The 15,869-nt window shown below is 48.8% G+C and overlaps 1 protein-coding gene across 6 annotated transcripts in view; it reads left to right on the forward strand.

The window, feature by feature from the left end:
- LOC138835348 (beta-citrylglutamate synthase B) overlaps positions 1–15,332 on the forward strand; it is a 45,869-nt gene extending 30,537 nt beyond the window's left edge. For 2 of the 6 annotated variants that reach the window (XM_070033943.1, XM_070033942.1), the window contains exons 3-6: positions 1,397–1,627; positions 4,025–4,111; positions 5,486–5,689; positions 6,872–8,143. In XM_070033943.1, the coding sequence (XP_069890044.1) occupies positions 1,397–1,627; positions 4,025–4,111; positions 5,486–5,689; positions 6,872–7,344 (995 nt within the window). In that variant the 3' untranslated portion in view covers positions 7,345–8,143. Of the gene's footprint in view, positions 1–1,396; positions 1,628–4,024; positions 4,112–5,485; positions 5,690–6,871; positions 8,144–14,030; positions 14,187–14,722 lie in introns of those variants that run through there. The other 4 variants (XR_011374558.1, XM_070033945.1, XM_070033946.1 and 1 more) reach the window with 4 other exon arrangements.
- The last annotated feature ends 537 nt before the right edge of the window (positions 15,333–15,869 follow it).

Here is a 15,869-nt window from a genome sequence, read left to right on the forward strand (position 1 = left end):
AAAAACCTCTTTTGTTTCCATTCCTTGGAGTGTACCTTGATAAATATTATAGCAACGTATTGCATGTGGATATTGAGCCTTTATGATCCTCTCCTAAGAATATCCTCCTTTGAGCTCACCATGTGCATGGCTAGAGACCTGGGTAATTGATCATGTCTCTGGTTTTTTGTCTTTTACCGTCCAGTGTGTTTGTAAATCTACTAGTCTTCAACGTGACTACTGTCGATCCCTTATTCTACCTCTTGTCCAACTTGAACTCATAGCCCGAGAAAGAATATGTTCATTTTGGTTCAAGATTGTTTGGTTCTGTTTAATTTCAGCAGGCTAGTTTAGCTTTCATTATCTCTCAACAAAGTGAACTAATGTGGCGGTTTTACAAGTGTCCCTCTCCTCATTCTACTCTTTTTTTTTTTTTTTTTGTACCTTTAGAATCTTGTGGGATTATCATTTGTCTCAAAAAGGCTTCTTTTTAGCCGGACACTGGTGGCTTGTTCCTATAATCCTACTACTCAGGAAGCTGAGATCTGAGGATCAGGGTTCGAAGCCTGGAAAGTCCATGAGACTCTTATCTCCACTGAACCACCAGAAAACCAGAAGTGGCGCTGTGAATCAAGTGGTAGAGCACTAGCCTTGAGCTAAAGAGCTCAGGGAACAGTGTCCAGGCTCAGAGTTCAAGTCCTACAACCACCACCAACAACAAAGTACTTCTTTTTGCACATAAATGACAGGAAAAGTGCATGCTGGTGGCACTAACTATGGAAGGAGATAGATGGAATGTGAATAAACAATGTTGAAATTTGAATATGAGTGTTTGAAAGAAACACATATTTTAAAAAATGGAAACGGGGGGGGGGGGGTGGGGAGTAGCAACATCTTGGTCTTGTATTCCTTGACATTTTCCTAACTAGAATGAGGTCGGATAGAAGCTGGAGGAACTCCTTCAAAACAAAAACAAAAACCTGCACTATAAGATCAAATGAGCTCATTAGGAGAAACATATTTAGAAATACACAGACATCCTGCAGCTCCTTATTCTGCTTTCTTCCCTCCCCAGGTAGCATCCGAAGAAATGAGGATATTTATCCTTTCCCACATTTTATATATCTGTGGACACCCGTTCTCAGCTTTTTCTCGTAATAACTGAACAGATAGCTGTGTGGAAATCATTACATCCGCATAAACTGTGACGTATTAGATCGTGAGGGTTGAACGTGGGGTCTGGCTAGTTTATTGGAGATCCTTCATTGGAAATCAAGTTTATGGCCTTTGAACCACGATCCTCCCATCTCAGCCTCCCGCGTAGCCGGGACGACAGGCGGGAGCCACAGCGCCCGGCTCGGTGACTGTTGCTGCGTGTGCCCTCGTAATGGTTTCGCTTCCCGCCGGTGTGTTTCAGGCGTGCGGATCAATGGAGAGCTCATCTCTGCGTACCCGCAGGTGGTGGTCGTGAGGGTCCCCACACCCTGGGTGCAGAGCGACAGTGACATCACCGTCCTGCGCCACCTGGAGAAAATGGGCTGCCGCCTGATGAACCGCCCCCAGGCCATCCTCAACTGTGTGAACAAGTTCTGGACGTTTCAGGAGCTGGCCGGCCACGGCGTTCCTTTACCAGACACCTTCTCCTACGGTAAGATCGCACACAAGGGGAGACCGCTGGACGAGATGATCCCGTGGGGTATGGTGGCGCACACCTGTAGTCCCAGCCCTTGCCCCACAGACCTTTGGTTTGAGGTCCAAGATGACAGAATTTGGTACTTCTGTTAGTATTTTCATAATCCCTTCATTTCATAATCCCTTTTTTTGAGTTGTTTTTAAAGAAAATGACTAATCTTTTAAAAAGATAAAAGATCTTTTCCTCCCCCCCCCCAAAAAAAAAAGGTCAGTCTACTGTGCATTAATAACTCACTGGCAATGTGGTGATCAGCATTCCCCTTGGGTACTAACTTGCTCAGAAAGCACCCAGTGCTCATTTACTGGCTTCCCGGTCATAGATAAGTCCAGGCCGGCATAAACAGTGTTATGCTAATCTACTTCCTGCCTTTCCAGTTCTTCTAGGTAGGGAAGGTCTATACCAAGTTTGAGTCTTCAACTAAGGTATTTCTTGAAAATAAATGTCCAGGTCCATGGCTGGAGGTTTAATGAAGCTTTAAAAAGAAGTCTCTGTCCTCTTCTCGTAAGGACATTTCAAAAGGGTCGCTTTCCCCTCTCCCCACCCCAATGGTACGTGCATGAGGCCCTGGGTTCGATTCCTCAGCACCACATAAGCAGAAAAAAAAAGCCGGAAGTGGCGCTGTGGCTCAAGGGGTAGAGCGCCAGCTTTGAGCTGAAGAGCTGAGGGACAGCGCCCAGGCCCAGAGTTCAGGCCCCACGACCAGACCCATAAAAAAAAAAACCCCAAAACAGTCCTCTTCACTCGGATGTTGATGGATTGTAGTTTGGGGTGTTGGTCATCTTGATTTCTCAGAATTTGCAGTAACGTCATGAACCTTTTCCTGGCTTAGTTTTTCCTTTATCATTGCATTGAGTTAAAATTTATTTATTTTTTACAAATTAGAATCCACTTGGCCTAAGATTGCTTCTTATCATCTACTCCTGGGCTGGGAGGCAAGCCAAATGTCAGGCAGAATGCAGAACTCAGTGTTTAAACCTTGCCTGGCTTCCTAGCTATATACAAGGCTGACATCTGAGGATCAGGGTTCAAAGCCAGTCCCAGCAAGAAAGTCCATGAGACTTTTTTTTTTTTTTTGGTCAGTCTGGGGGCTTGAACTCAGGGCCTGGGTGCTGTCCCTGAGCTTCTCTGTGCTCAAGGCTAGCACTCTACCACTTGAGCCACAGCGCCACTTCAGGCTTTTTCTGTATATGTGGTACTGAGGAATCGAACTCAGGGCTTCATGTATGCAAGGCGAGCACTCTACCACTGAGCCACCTGCCCAGCCCCCTGAGACTTATTTCCAATTGACTATCAGAGCGCCAGAAGTGGAGCTGTGGCTCAAATTGGTAGAGTGCCAGCCTGGAGCACAGAGAGGCTCTAGACAGTCCAGACTCTTAAGGGGGGAAAAAAAATGGATGTTTTAACTGGATCGACCTTCAATGCATATTCGTTGTTTATGTTTATCGATTCATATTGGTTTTCTCCCAGAAAAATACAGTGTAGCTGTTAGGTTTTTCAAAAGAGGTAGCCAAGTAAGACCTGCGCCACGCACGTGGTGTTCAGGGAAGGGGGAGGTTTATTCAGTAGACCCGCTGGGACCAGGCCAGGTTGGCACTCCACGCGGCTGCAAAAGGCCTGGGAAAGAGAGAGAGCTGGGAAAGAGAGAGGAAAGAGCTAGAAAAGAGCAGAGAGAGAGAGTCTGGGCCTGGACTAGGCCTTATTTAGGGTCTGGGCGGAGAAAGGTGTGGCCACATCAAATTCAGATGTGACCTCCGCGGATGCAGATGTGACCTCTTCCAGGTGTGCCAGTTGCCTAGGTAATGCAGGTCCTGGGCGGAGACTTTGCTGCGAGGGGGGTGGAGTCTGCTGGAGGAGGTGGAGTCTGCTGGAGGAGGTGGAGTCTGCTGGAGGGGGTGGAGTCTGCTGGAGGAGGTGGAGTCTGCTGGAGGGGGTGGAGTCTGCTGGAGGGGGTGGAGTCTGCTGGAGGGGGTGGAGTCTGCTGGAGGGGGTGGAGTCTGCTGGAGGAGGTGGAGTCTGCTGGAGGGGGTGGAGTCTGCTGGAGGGGGTGGAGTCTGCTGGAGGGGTGGAGTCTGCTGGAGGGGGTGGAGTCTGCTGGAGGAGGGTGGAGTCTGCTGGAGGAGGGTGGAGTCTGCTGGAGGGGGTGGAGTCTGCTGGAGGAGGGTGGAGTCTGCTGGAGGAGGGCGGAGCCTGCTGGGGGAGGGTGGAGTCTGCTGGAGGGGTGGAGTCTGCTGGAGGGGTGGAGCCTGCTGGAGGGGTGGAGCCTGCTGGCCATCCAGGAGCGGAGCTTACAGTAGCCCTGAAGCCCTTGGCCTCTGCCTTTCTCGCTCACATTTTACTCTTTGCTCATTCCAGGCGGCCATGAAAACTTCGCCAAAATGATCGACGAGGCGGAGGTGCTGGAGTTCCCCATGGTGGTGAAGAACACACGAGGCCACAGAGGTGCGTAGCAGCTGTCGGCACAGTCATTCTAAAGGTTGGCCTGCCGGGGACCGTGCAGCTTCTAGAAGGTTACCATAAGAAGTTCAGTATGGCCACCTGCGATCTCTGCTCAGAGATGAGCCCAGAGGGGTTTTTTTTTTTTTTTGCCAGTCCTGGGGCGCTGTCCCTGATTCTTTTGCTCAAGGCTAGTGCTCTACCACTTGAGCCACAGCGCCACTTCTGCCTTTTGCTGTTTACATGGTAGTGAGGAATCGAACCCAGGGCTTCATGCGTGCTGGGCGAGCGCTCTACCACTGAGCCCCAGCCCCAGCTGTGGCCAGAGATTTTACCAGCCCTACTTAGAACCAAGCATCCTCAGCTAGCCTAGACCTTACGAAAGAGACCAAGGTGAATTCTAGGAGCTTGAGAACGAGGGAATGCAATAGAAGATTCTTAACTTGGTCTTCATACATGGTTTGTATGGGACTATTTCACTTACTCTTTTATTTTTTTCTTTTTCCCAGTCCTGGGGCTTGAACTCAGGGCTGGGGTGCTTTTCCTTGAGCTCTCTGCTCACCTTCCCAGGTCCTTGCTTAATCTTAACGAAAGTAATGTGGTATAAGCAACGGATCTATACATCAACATTTACATATGTACTTACAGGGGCTGGGAATGTGGCTTCGTGGTAGAGCACTTGTCTAACATGCAGGAAGCCCTGGGTTCGATTCCTCAGAACCACTTATGCATAAAAAGCCAGGAGTGGCGCTGTAGCTTAAGTGGTAGAGTGCTAGCCTTGAGCAAAAGAAGCTCAGGGACTGGAGCTGGGCAGGTGGCTCAGTGGTATAGTACTTGCCTTGCATGCATGAGGCCCTGAGTTCGATTCCTCAGTACCACATATGCAGAAAAAGCCCGAAGTGGCGCTGTGGCTCAAGTGGTAGAGCGCTAGCCTTGAGCTGAAGAGTTGAGGTGCCCAGGCCCAGAGTTCAGGCCCCAGGACTGAGGGGAAAGAAGAAGAAGTTCAGGGACAGTGTCCAGGCCCTAAGTTCAAGCCTCAGGACTGGCCAAAAAAAAAATCATGTATGTTTACATATACATGTACACGCATACATGTACACATGTGTTTGCATATACGCATATACATGTCTACAAGCAAGCACACATACTCAGCTGTTCATGGTTTGATGGCGTGCATATGTATTATATATTCATATTATGTATGTACATGTTATAATATAGTATATGTGATATAAGTGCATATCTGCATGTGTATATCATAGGTACATACACTGTATGTACTATGTAGTAAATGGGTATATGTACTGCTGCTGTATTGTGCTATAGATCAAATACACCCATGTAATATATGCAGCTTTACTTTGGATCTTTCGATCACAGGCAAAGCTGTTTTCTTGGCACGAGATAAGCATCATTTGGCCGATCTGAGCCATCTTATTCGCCACGAAGCGCCGTACCTGTTCCAGAAGTATGTCCAGGAGTCTCACGGGAGAGATGTCCGGGTCATCGTGGTCGGCGGGCGCGTGGTTGGCACCATGTTACGCTGCTCCACCGACGGGCGCATGCAGAGCAACTGCTCACTAGGTAAAACGCGGCGCGAGTGTTTGTGCACCTTGTCCCCCACCGGGCTCGCGTATAGCCACAGGTCTTCTTGAACTCAGGGCCTCGTGATTGCTTTTTAGCTTAAGGCTGGCGCTCTACCACTTGAGCCACACCTCTACTTCCAGCATTTTGCTGGCAAGTTAGAGATAAGAGTCTTAGCAATTTGTCTGCCTTGGCTGACCTTGAACCCAGATCCTCAGATCTCCGCCTCCTGAGTAGCTAGGATTACAGGCGTGAGCCACCACTAGCGCCTGGCTAGAGACACCCTGTTAATTTGAGTCCATTCAAGCTGTGGCCTGATCCATATAGTCGGTGGAGCAGACAAGGCGAATGAGAATGAGAGCTCGTGTGCTGTCTGTCTGTCTGTCTGTCTGTCTGTCTGTCTGCCTGCCTGCCTGTCCCCCCCCCCCCCCCCCCCCCCCCCCCCCCGCTTGCTTGCTCTGGAATTTTCCTAGTCCTAATTTCTTAGTGCCCTAATCTAACTCATGCTTTATACATTGCTTTTTTGGTGGTGGTGGTGGGGTTTTTTGTTGGTTGTGGGGCTTGAACTCTGGGCCTTGGTGCTGTTCCCCGAGCTGCTTTTGTTCAAGGCGGGTGCTCTACCACTTGAGCCACGGCTCCACTTCTGGTTTTCTGGTGGTTCATGGGAGATCAGAGCCTCACGGACTTTCCTGCCTGGGCTGGCCTTGAACCGTGATCCTCCGATCTCAGCCTCCGGAGTGGCTGGGATGACAGGCGGGGGAGCCCCAGGTGCCAAGCTTGAAGGCCCTCATTTCATTCAGAAAAAAAGAGAGAGAATGAAACCTAACCAAACCCCCTGCGTCTGTGCAGCGCCGTGAAATCCCGCGTGGGTGTATTCCTGGTGGCCGCTTCAGGCCCGCCACCCCCCGGGCACGGCGGTCAGCGAGGGAGGGGTGGTGGTGCAGCCCGTGGGTGGCCCCTCGCCCGGGATGTGCGGAGGCCCCGCGGGTTCGAGTCCCAGCCTTGTCCAGAGCGAGCCCCAGCGAGCCCCGGGTGGCCGCCGCCTGTCCTCCCAGCTGCCCAGGAGGCCGAGGTCGGAGGATCGCGGTGGGAGGCCCGATCTCAGCGAGCGGGAAGCGCGCTGGGGCCCCGGTGGCAGGGCGCCCGCCGATGACCCCCCTGTCCCCCCTTTGTGTCGCGCAGGTGGCGTGGGCATGATGTGCACCCTCAGCGAGCAGGGCAAGCAGCTGGCCGTCCAGGTGTCCAACATCCTGGGCATGGACGTGTGCGGCATCGACCTGCTCATGAAGGACGACGGCTCCTTCTGCGTGTGCGAGGCCAACGCCAACGTAGGTTTCATGGCCTTCGACAAGGCCTGCAATCTAGACGTAGCTGGCACCATAGCGGACTACGCCGCCTCCCTCCTGCCCTCGGGCCGCCTCACCCGCCGCATGTCGCTGCTGTCCGTCGTGTCCACGGCCAGCGAGACGAGCGAGCCCGAGCTGGGGCCCGCGGCCGGGGCGGCGGGCGACCACATGAGCGCCTGCTCCAGCTCCAGCTCGGTCGACAGCGACCCCGAGAGCAGCACGGAGCGCGAGCCGCTGGGCCAGCTGCCCGGGGGCCTGTTCAACATGAACCAGCTGCTAGCCAATGAGATCAAACTCCTGGTCGAGTGACCCAATCGCCCGGCCACGCTCGCCCCCCCCCCCCCCCCGTTTATTTTTTGGTCCCTCCCCCTCCTCCCCTCCCTTTTCTTTTCCTTATTATTATTATTATTATTATTTCTCCCCCCTCCTCCCCCCCACTTTTTCTTTTCTTTCCTTTTTTTTTTTTTTAAAAAAAACCAACTTGCAATGCTGTTCATGTAGGACGCTCAGGAGAAGAGAACATGAGTAGCGAGAGGAGAAGCATTGACTTTGGTCTTTTCTTGCGCAGCCTCTGCTGTAGGGAGAGGCAGCAGGGTGGGGTCTGGCTAGCGAGATGGGGGCCCTAAGAGCCAACCTGGAAAATTCTGCCCCAGGCCCCTGCTGTGGGACCAGTCCAACAAGGACTCACCTGAGTCCTTGCTGTTGTTTATTTTTTTATACAACCACAACAAATCACCACCACCACCACCCCAAAACCCCCCAACTGTTTGGTTTGGGCCAAAATATCTCCTAGCCATAACTTTCTGGGCCTGATGTCTATATAGACAGCAGGTGGAGACTTAAGCTGCCTAAATTACCAGCATTTTGCCCAGGCAGATGCCACAATCTGCCATTTTCCCTGTTGGTCCACTAGCAGCCTTGGCTCATTGTTGATTCCATCTCCAGGGGCTCTTCTATTGGAGTTTCTCATTTTTTGTGTGTGCGTGTGTGTGTTTTGTTTTTGTTTTTGTTTTTGTTTTTTTTTTGTCTTTGGTTCCCCGCCCCCACCCCTTAATTCGGGTGGGAGGGACTGCGTGATTCTCACCAATAAAGTTTGTCCATGACCGAATCGGCATGATTGCATGGTACAGAAGCGGGTGTGAACAGTATTGCAATGTCTGGTGTAGCAGAAGTAACCTGTAGATAAAGTCCCACTAGTCGCTAGGACGTGCATTGGCTTGTATTTGTTCAGTGTTTTAGTCTTTTTTTTTTTTTTCTGGAAAGATCCGCTCTGTTAATGTTGCTTTTGCATTGCTTTGCTGTTTTAATACATGCAAGTCTTAACATTTCCCTGTTCCACACCTGTCTCTCCAACCACGGCCAAAGCGAAGCGAGCGAGCTGCTCTTGCTGATGACCCGATACTGATCAGAACTGTCCCTGGCAAAGTTTGCCTCTCCCTTGATTTATTTGTGTGGTCGGTCGGTTCTTTTTCTTGTGTGGTGGGTTGGACATTTAAAAGATGAGGACGAGAGGAAGTATTCTTAAGAGGTCCAGAAGGCTTGTTGGGTTCTTCAGGATGGCGCTTCTGCTGCCCGAGGTACACGGACAGCTGCGGTGCTCACGTTCCGTGGATGCACGCACGTGTGGCTGTGTTCTTGCTTTCTTCGTTACCCCAGCCCAACTGGAAGGATAGATCCTAGAGAATGGAGCATGATGGGCAACACAGTTTTTCTCTTTTAATTTCGAAAAAGGGGTTGTTTTTAGCGACTTAGACTCTTCAGCGGGGTAGAGATTCTCACCTAAAGACAACGGAACTGCTTCTTAGGCCTTTGTGTGCACGTGCGTGTGTGTGTGTGCGTGTGTGTGTGTGTGTGTGCGCGTGTGCGTGTATGTATACGTGGTTTGGTTCCCCCCTTTGCTTCTAGACTGTTCTAGACTGTTCTGGATTGTTCTAGACTGTTCTAGATTGTTCTAGACTGTTCTGGATTGTTCTAGACTGTCAACGATTTCTTCAAGGCTCTGTGCTTTCCTTCAGTGCTATGGCTATGCATTTTCTCTTTTTACACATAGGCCTTGGGGGCGGGGGGGGGGGGGGGGAAGGGTTGTGGGGGCGGGTGGGCGTGATGTTTTTTCCCTGGGAAATTTCCCCGGCCTTCAGCCTTCGATGTTGACCAATCTTCCTAGTCTCTTCAAAAGCCCCAAACCTGCCTACAATATGAGTCTTTCGAACCCTGGCCACAGTACACCCCCCCCCCCGCCTCCCCCTATTCCCCCTCTCCTGTGGTGGGCACCCGAGGGTCGAAGTGGCCATCGACAGAGCAACGTCACTCAGTTTTTACATGACAGCAGCGAGTTGGCCGCTGCCTTCTAGCCTTCCCACGACTCCTTTTCCTCCAGACGGACCGCACACGTAATTTCGGACACTGCTAGAGAGACAATAATAAAAGATCAGTATTAACCAGCTCTCACAGAGGTTTGATCATGCTTCATTGTATAGTTTTTGCCCCATTTTCCAAAAGGATGTAATAAACAAAAACGTGGTTTCCCCACCCCCCCTCCTCTTTCCCCGTAGAATTAAATACTATTAAAATTGAGTGAAAGGTTGATCGTTGACAAATAGCATAGTAATTTGTGAGCTGTTCTCATTTCACTGCAGAAGAAAGGCACTCCAGACACCTTTTAAAAGGGGAGAGTGATCCCATCTGAAAGAAATAGCCTTTTTCAGGACCAAGTACTTCTGACCATTACCAGAAGGAAATACTTTGGTACTTTTCCCAGACATTCATCTCTTGGTGGATACATACTATTTGGTGTAGAGAAATCAATGAAGAACCGGTTAATCCCATCATCTTGGTGGTGGCTACCTCCTACGACCCACACATTAAATAGGACCCACCAGAGATAGAACACGGTCTCTCCATATAGGTTCATACATTGAAAAGCACAACAAATAGAAAAACCTCTTTATCTTGTGTTGGTGGGGGAAGGGGTCCAGGAGAAATGTAGCTCTGTCCCTGTTTGCCCTTCTACCAAGTTAAGCAGACGGAAGCAGACATATTTCACTGTACTTTCTCTCACTGTTCATATTTTCTGGGCACTATATTCCAACATAGCCAGCAGCCTCTTGGGGAACTTTTACAAAGGCAGGAAGGGTCATTTTAGCAGGGTGATCTTTTTGAATTCTCTCAAATTAAGGTAAAGAACAGATCTTTGTGAAAGAACTCAAAAAGGAAACCCAGCAGATACTTAAGGAATCCTTTTTTTTGGTGTGAATTGCTCTTTCTCATTGTTTTAACCACTTGTATGATCTTTGGGACAATTATGAGATACAGTGTTTTGGTTTTCTTTTTCCCCCTTTTAATCAAACGTGTGTAATAATGATTCCAAAAGCTGACTGAACTGTAAACGTGTTCGTATCTGTTCAAAGTTGTATGGATAAATTGTATTTTTTACAGTAAGTCTTTCGGATACTGCTTTTATGTTCCCCCATGATAAAAACTGGACTTTGAATCTCTCTATCCCTTGGAACTTCCCATTTTTAATAGTCTTTTATCTTTTGGGGGTGCTCTTCATTCATTGGCCCATTCCTCCTGGTTTTTCTCCAATGAACTTTTGAGATCTTTCTGTGTGTGTGCTATCCTAAGAAAACCACCCTGGGATATTTATCGCTGGCTGTCATCCTGCGTGTTATCAGACTATGTGAAGGACACGAGCGACAGCATTGAGAAACCCCACGGACTTTGAGCATCGTCTTCTTTTTCCTCAAGATCGGAGCCATGGAAAAACCAATTCTCTTCATTCAGTTGAACCCCTTATTTGGGGCTGGGGGGAATGGGTGTTACAGACATTGTACTATCAACCCTGTGTCCTGTTTTCTCCTGGCACACGTGTTTTTTTTGTTTGTTTGTTTTGTTTTGTTTTAAGAAGGTTTGTGGGCTATTTGGCTGATGAGACACAATTCCCTTCTAAGAAAATGTAGGTGTGTAGACAGGTAACCGCTGCTGCTACTGTGTTTGTTTGTTTGTTGACTTTTATTTAAAATGTTGTTTCTGTTATACTAGGATTTTTTTAAAATGTAATATACTGCAGGATGGATCGCCAGGTTCACCGCTTTCTTTTTTCTTTTTTGTTTTTCTGTTGTTTTTTTGTTTTTTTAAAGCAACAGTTTTGCTTAGCCTCTAATTTAGGTGCCTGAAGAGCTTGGAGTTTAGAATGTTTCAGTAGTGGACAGAAATCTGCTGTTGGAATCTTCTAGTCTTCCAGGTTTCATTGGAAATGGTTTACTTTCATTTGGATTTATTTATTTATTATTATTATTATTATTGTTTGTGTGTGGTATTTTATTTGCTTTCTTCCCAGTGCCATTTAAAAAAAAAAAAACACCAAAAACCATGCCATGTGGGGTTGGCTGTCTTAACTCTAGTGACATTTTTTTTTCTATCTTAATGAAAGTTTGACTTTAAAACTTCCTTATATGTTTTGCAATTTATTTTTTAGACCTGTTTTCTAAAAAGAATATTCTTCTAACGATGTGTACTGTTACTGTTCTTTGCCAGCCTTTTCAGGAGCCAAACCCCCCCCCCCCAAAAAAAAAAACCTCAAAAAACCAAATACAAACAAACCAAACATTACCCAGAGAAAAAAAAACTTCCCTTCTTCTTCTTCTTCCCCTTTCCTGATGATGATGATGAGAGAGAGAAGTAATGAGAGCTTTTGGGGGTCAGTACCCCGCTAAGTCCCTCACCCCTCAATATGGCAGCTACCTAATGAGTGATCATTCTACGATTTGGACCAGGCCCAGCCCAGCCCAGCCCTGCCCGCCGACAGGTAATTTCATTCTAGCTCTTTCTCTTCCACCACTGCCTAACGTTTTGCTTTATTTTCTCAAGTTTGCTTATCTGCGCTTTAACGTCAACCACGGGTTGGCCTACTTCTTACTTGGGGGAAACAAACAAACAAAAAAGATGGTTGATTAAGTATGCCTTGCAAATAATCGGATTCCCAAAGAGCTTTTGGGGTGGTGGGGGGAGATGCAATTGGAATTGATTGGGATTGAAAATCAGATCTTGGGGGGGGTGGATTTTGTTTGTTTGGAACCCTATCCCTGGCTTCCATGTTTCCTTGCTTGGCTGTAGATACGGAAGTATTGACCAAGGGTGACTTTTTCTTTCTTTTTGGCTTTCTTTTTGTTGGGGGGGTCTGTTTATTTCTCCTGTGGTGTGACTCTGGCTGAAGCTTTTTCCAGGGGTTGGTGTTTGGCACACGCAATGAGCTCACAGTAGAGAGACATCAATTAGGAATGGACAGGTATGGAAAACTAGAGATTGTTAACAAGGTTCTGCTTACATCTATATGTTGTATTTCTATATGTATAGATTCACTTAGGAGAAAACCTTAGTGAGAGACAGTGGTGACCCACAGATCATAAAGGATCGTGGGGGGACAGCAGCAGAATGAATCCCTGTAGCGCGTCGGACCCCTCCCATTCCTTCTTCTAATAAAGAATGGAGCTGTTTGAGCTGATTGTCAAATTCGTCTGATGACAGCATCAGCTGACCCCAGGGGAGGCGCTAGCCTTTCCCCAAAGATCTGGTGAGCGGAAGTTGGCTGGTGGACACTTTGCCAGCTGCTGGCTGGGCTAGGAGAGGGGTTTGCCCAGCAGATCCCTCCTGGATGCTCCCCGTGAGACTCAGCAGAATGTGGGTGCGCATGGGGTACCCCCACTGGAGCATGACGGGCTTGGCATTCCGCTTTTCCATCGTTACCATTTTGAGGCCGCTCACCTAGCCCATCCACCTTGGCTGCGGTGGTGGGATTTGGGGAACCTTGGGGTCAGGGGGGTGAACTGTTGTTGTTTTAGGTCTCAGTCAGACAGCCCTGTACCCCAGGTCCCAGAAGCCTCTAGAAGCCTCTAGAAGCATCGAACACGGCGCAAGCCTGCAGCACCAGCTTCTCCTGCTCAGGTGCATCCCCTATGCAGAGGTCAAAGGGCGCATCCCCTATGCAGAGGTCAAGGGGCAGGGCTTGGTGGGGAAGGAGGAGTCAGAGAAGTGATCCCCTTGGGCATTGTCACTAGGGGGGCAGCTTTTAGGGCTATTTCCCTGTCTTTATCTCCTGACATGTTTGTTTTGTTTGGGGGGGAAGGGAGGGGAGGGGAGGAGGTTCTGAATAGTTTTCTCCACATCAAGTTGGGACGACCATTGAAAGAGGGCAGGCCGGAACAAATGGTGGGGAGCGGGGTGAGGGGGGACAGAAGTGGAAACTTGGGTTTTAACCAGCAGGAAATAATGGATGCTGCATGAATGCTGCCGTGCATTTGTCCTCGTTCCGCATCGCCAGTGTCTGGGTGTGCATAGCTCTAGAAAAATGTGTCTTCATGGTCAGTCCTTTTTTTCTTTAATTTCAAAGGACTTCATGAACTTGTGACTCTTTTGCCAAAAAGGAAAGAAAGAAAAAAATACCCATTGCTCTTTATGGGCATGCAAATGCTCCCCTATTTTAAATGCAGGTGACTGCATGCGTTGGTGTTTTAATGCAATCAGCATTCAGCAAGTCCCAAACACTGAAACCACAAGGCAGGTAAACAACCTAATCCCTTAAGTTTCTAGAAGTCTCTCTTGTCTTGATGCATCTTCCCACAGTTCTTTGGGTGGTCTTTGGCCTTCCTGTGTACGGGACGATGTATGGATGTGTCCAATGGAAGGCTAGGGAAGGATCGAGACTAAAACTGAACAGAAGTGTATTTTAGTTAAGATGACGCCCTGCGTGCACATAGCTTTTTTGTTTTAAGGGTTCCTTCTTCCGCATGAGCATCCACCATACAAATGGTTTAGCTTTTCTCTGACTAGGTTGATTACGCCCCCCCCCCCTGATTTTTGGAACTTGGGGGGAGGGTTGTAGGGGGGGGCAAAGATGGAAACATGGGTGCACATGTGCAAATGTGACATGTCAAAGAGGGAGTCCATTTAATCGGGATAGTAAGCGAGAACTTTCTCTATATGCCCTTCTGCTTCAGCAGAGAAATAAACTGATAGGTAGTAGCAGCAGAGAAATCCTTCAGATGGCTGACTTCCGCCTTCCACCTTCTGGCTTCTGCTGTGGCATTTTCCTGGGAGAGGAAGGAGACCAAGACAGATAAAGCAGACATGGAGGCCAGGCCGACTTTTCCCTGGTGAGTGACGGGCCCTGGCAGGCATTTGTGCATTGGGGTTTCATGGTCTATATTCTGTGCGATCACAAATCCTTAGGTTGAATTGAACTTCCAGCTCATTCTTGGTATTGTTGGTGGTGGTGTTCTGCTTGAGTTAGCACATTGATGTATGTATGCAGAAATTATGCTGTAAGTCTGATTTCTTTCTTTGATGATGATGATGATGATTTTCCTGTCTTGGGACTTGAACTCAGGACCTGGGCGCTGTCCCTGAGCCTCTTTGTGCTCAAGGCTAGCACTCTACCACTTGAGCCACAGCTCCACTTCTAGGTTTTCCAGGATCGTGTCTTATAGATACAGAGTTACGGCTTTCCTGCCCAGGCTGGCCTCGAACTGTGATCCTCCGATCTCAGCCTCCTGAGTAGCTGGGATGATAGGCCGGAATCCCTGGTGCCTGGCTTCTCCAATGCTTTAAAGTCTCACTGCTTTGCTCTCCGTTTCCTGTCAACTTGGAGACCGTGTGAACGGTGATTAAGTGAGCATGTTTTCTCCTACAGGTTCTAGAAGTCACCAGAAGGTTCTTGGCTCACCTCCCTGACAGGATGAATGCAGACGGACTTGAGTCAGCTTTTTTTCCAAGCAGAGACCAAGAAAGCTCTAGCCTGTTTAGCCCAGGGTGCTTTCTGAAATAGAAACGACGACACAGCTGAGCGCGGCTGGTTCTTTGGGCCGTGGCGCTCCCACCCGGTCCCGTGGAGACCGGAATTAGTCCCGGTACGTAGCGACTTCAGTTCCACTGGTTTTTCCTAGATTGGGCTCTTCTTGTCCCTCACAGGACTCTACTGGTGTGTCTCCCTGTAGTCTCTCCCCAGTCCTACTGTGTGTGTGTGTGTGTGTGTGTGTGTGTGTGTGTGTGTGTGTGTGTGTGTGTGTGTGGTGTGTGGTGTGTGTGTGTGTGTGTGTAAAGTCTGCTTTCTGACAAGGTCCTATTTTAGCTCCCAGTCTCCCGTTCCTTCATGGTGCTTGGCCTTTTGGATCTGTTGGGGCCGCTGCAGGACGTTGAGGAGTTCTTGATGAAAATAGCACTAACTGTGCTTACACACTAGCCGAGGGGGTGAGGACGCCATGAGTCACACATGTATTGTGCTGAGCATCGAGAACACTGTTTAATAAATACTGTCCGTTCTGTACATTGTGGCTCGTGATGCTTTATTTTAAGGCTTCTGAGTCTTTGTGTTCTTTCATTTCTTTATTTTTTCCCCTTTGGTCCTGGGATTTGAACTCAGGACTTGGGTGCTGTCCTTGAGTTCTTTTGCTCAAGGCTGGCGCTCTACCACTTGAGCCACAGCACCACTTCCAGTTTTCTGGTGGTTTATTGGAGAGCAGAGTCTCACGGACTTTCCTTCCATGGCTGGCTTTGAATCACGATCCTCAGATCTCAGCCTCCTGAGTAGCTGGGATGACAGGCGTGAGCCACCAGCACCCAGCTCACGTCTGGCTTTTTGCTGGCTAATTGGAGAAAAATCTTGGGAACTTTCTTGGACCCTGGGGTCACACTGCAGGCCTCAGATCTCAGGCTCCTAAACAGCTGGGATTACAGGAATGACCTACAGTGCCCAAGGCATATACATTTGCATAGAGGTGTTAGAGTAGAATAAAATAGCCAGAAGCTGGTGGCTTGCACTTGTAATCTTAACTACTCAG

This window comes from Dipodomys merriami, unplaced genomic scaffold (genome assembly GCF_024711535.1).
Source record: "Dipodomys merriami isolate MVZ:Mamm:240054 unplaced genomic scaffold, mDipMer1.0.p SCAF_233, whole genome shotgun sequence".
In the NCBI taxonomy this organism is placed as follows: Eukaryota; Metazoa; Chordata; class Mammalia; order Rodentia; family Heteromyidae; genus Dipodomys; species Dipodomys merriami.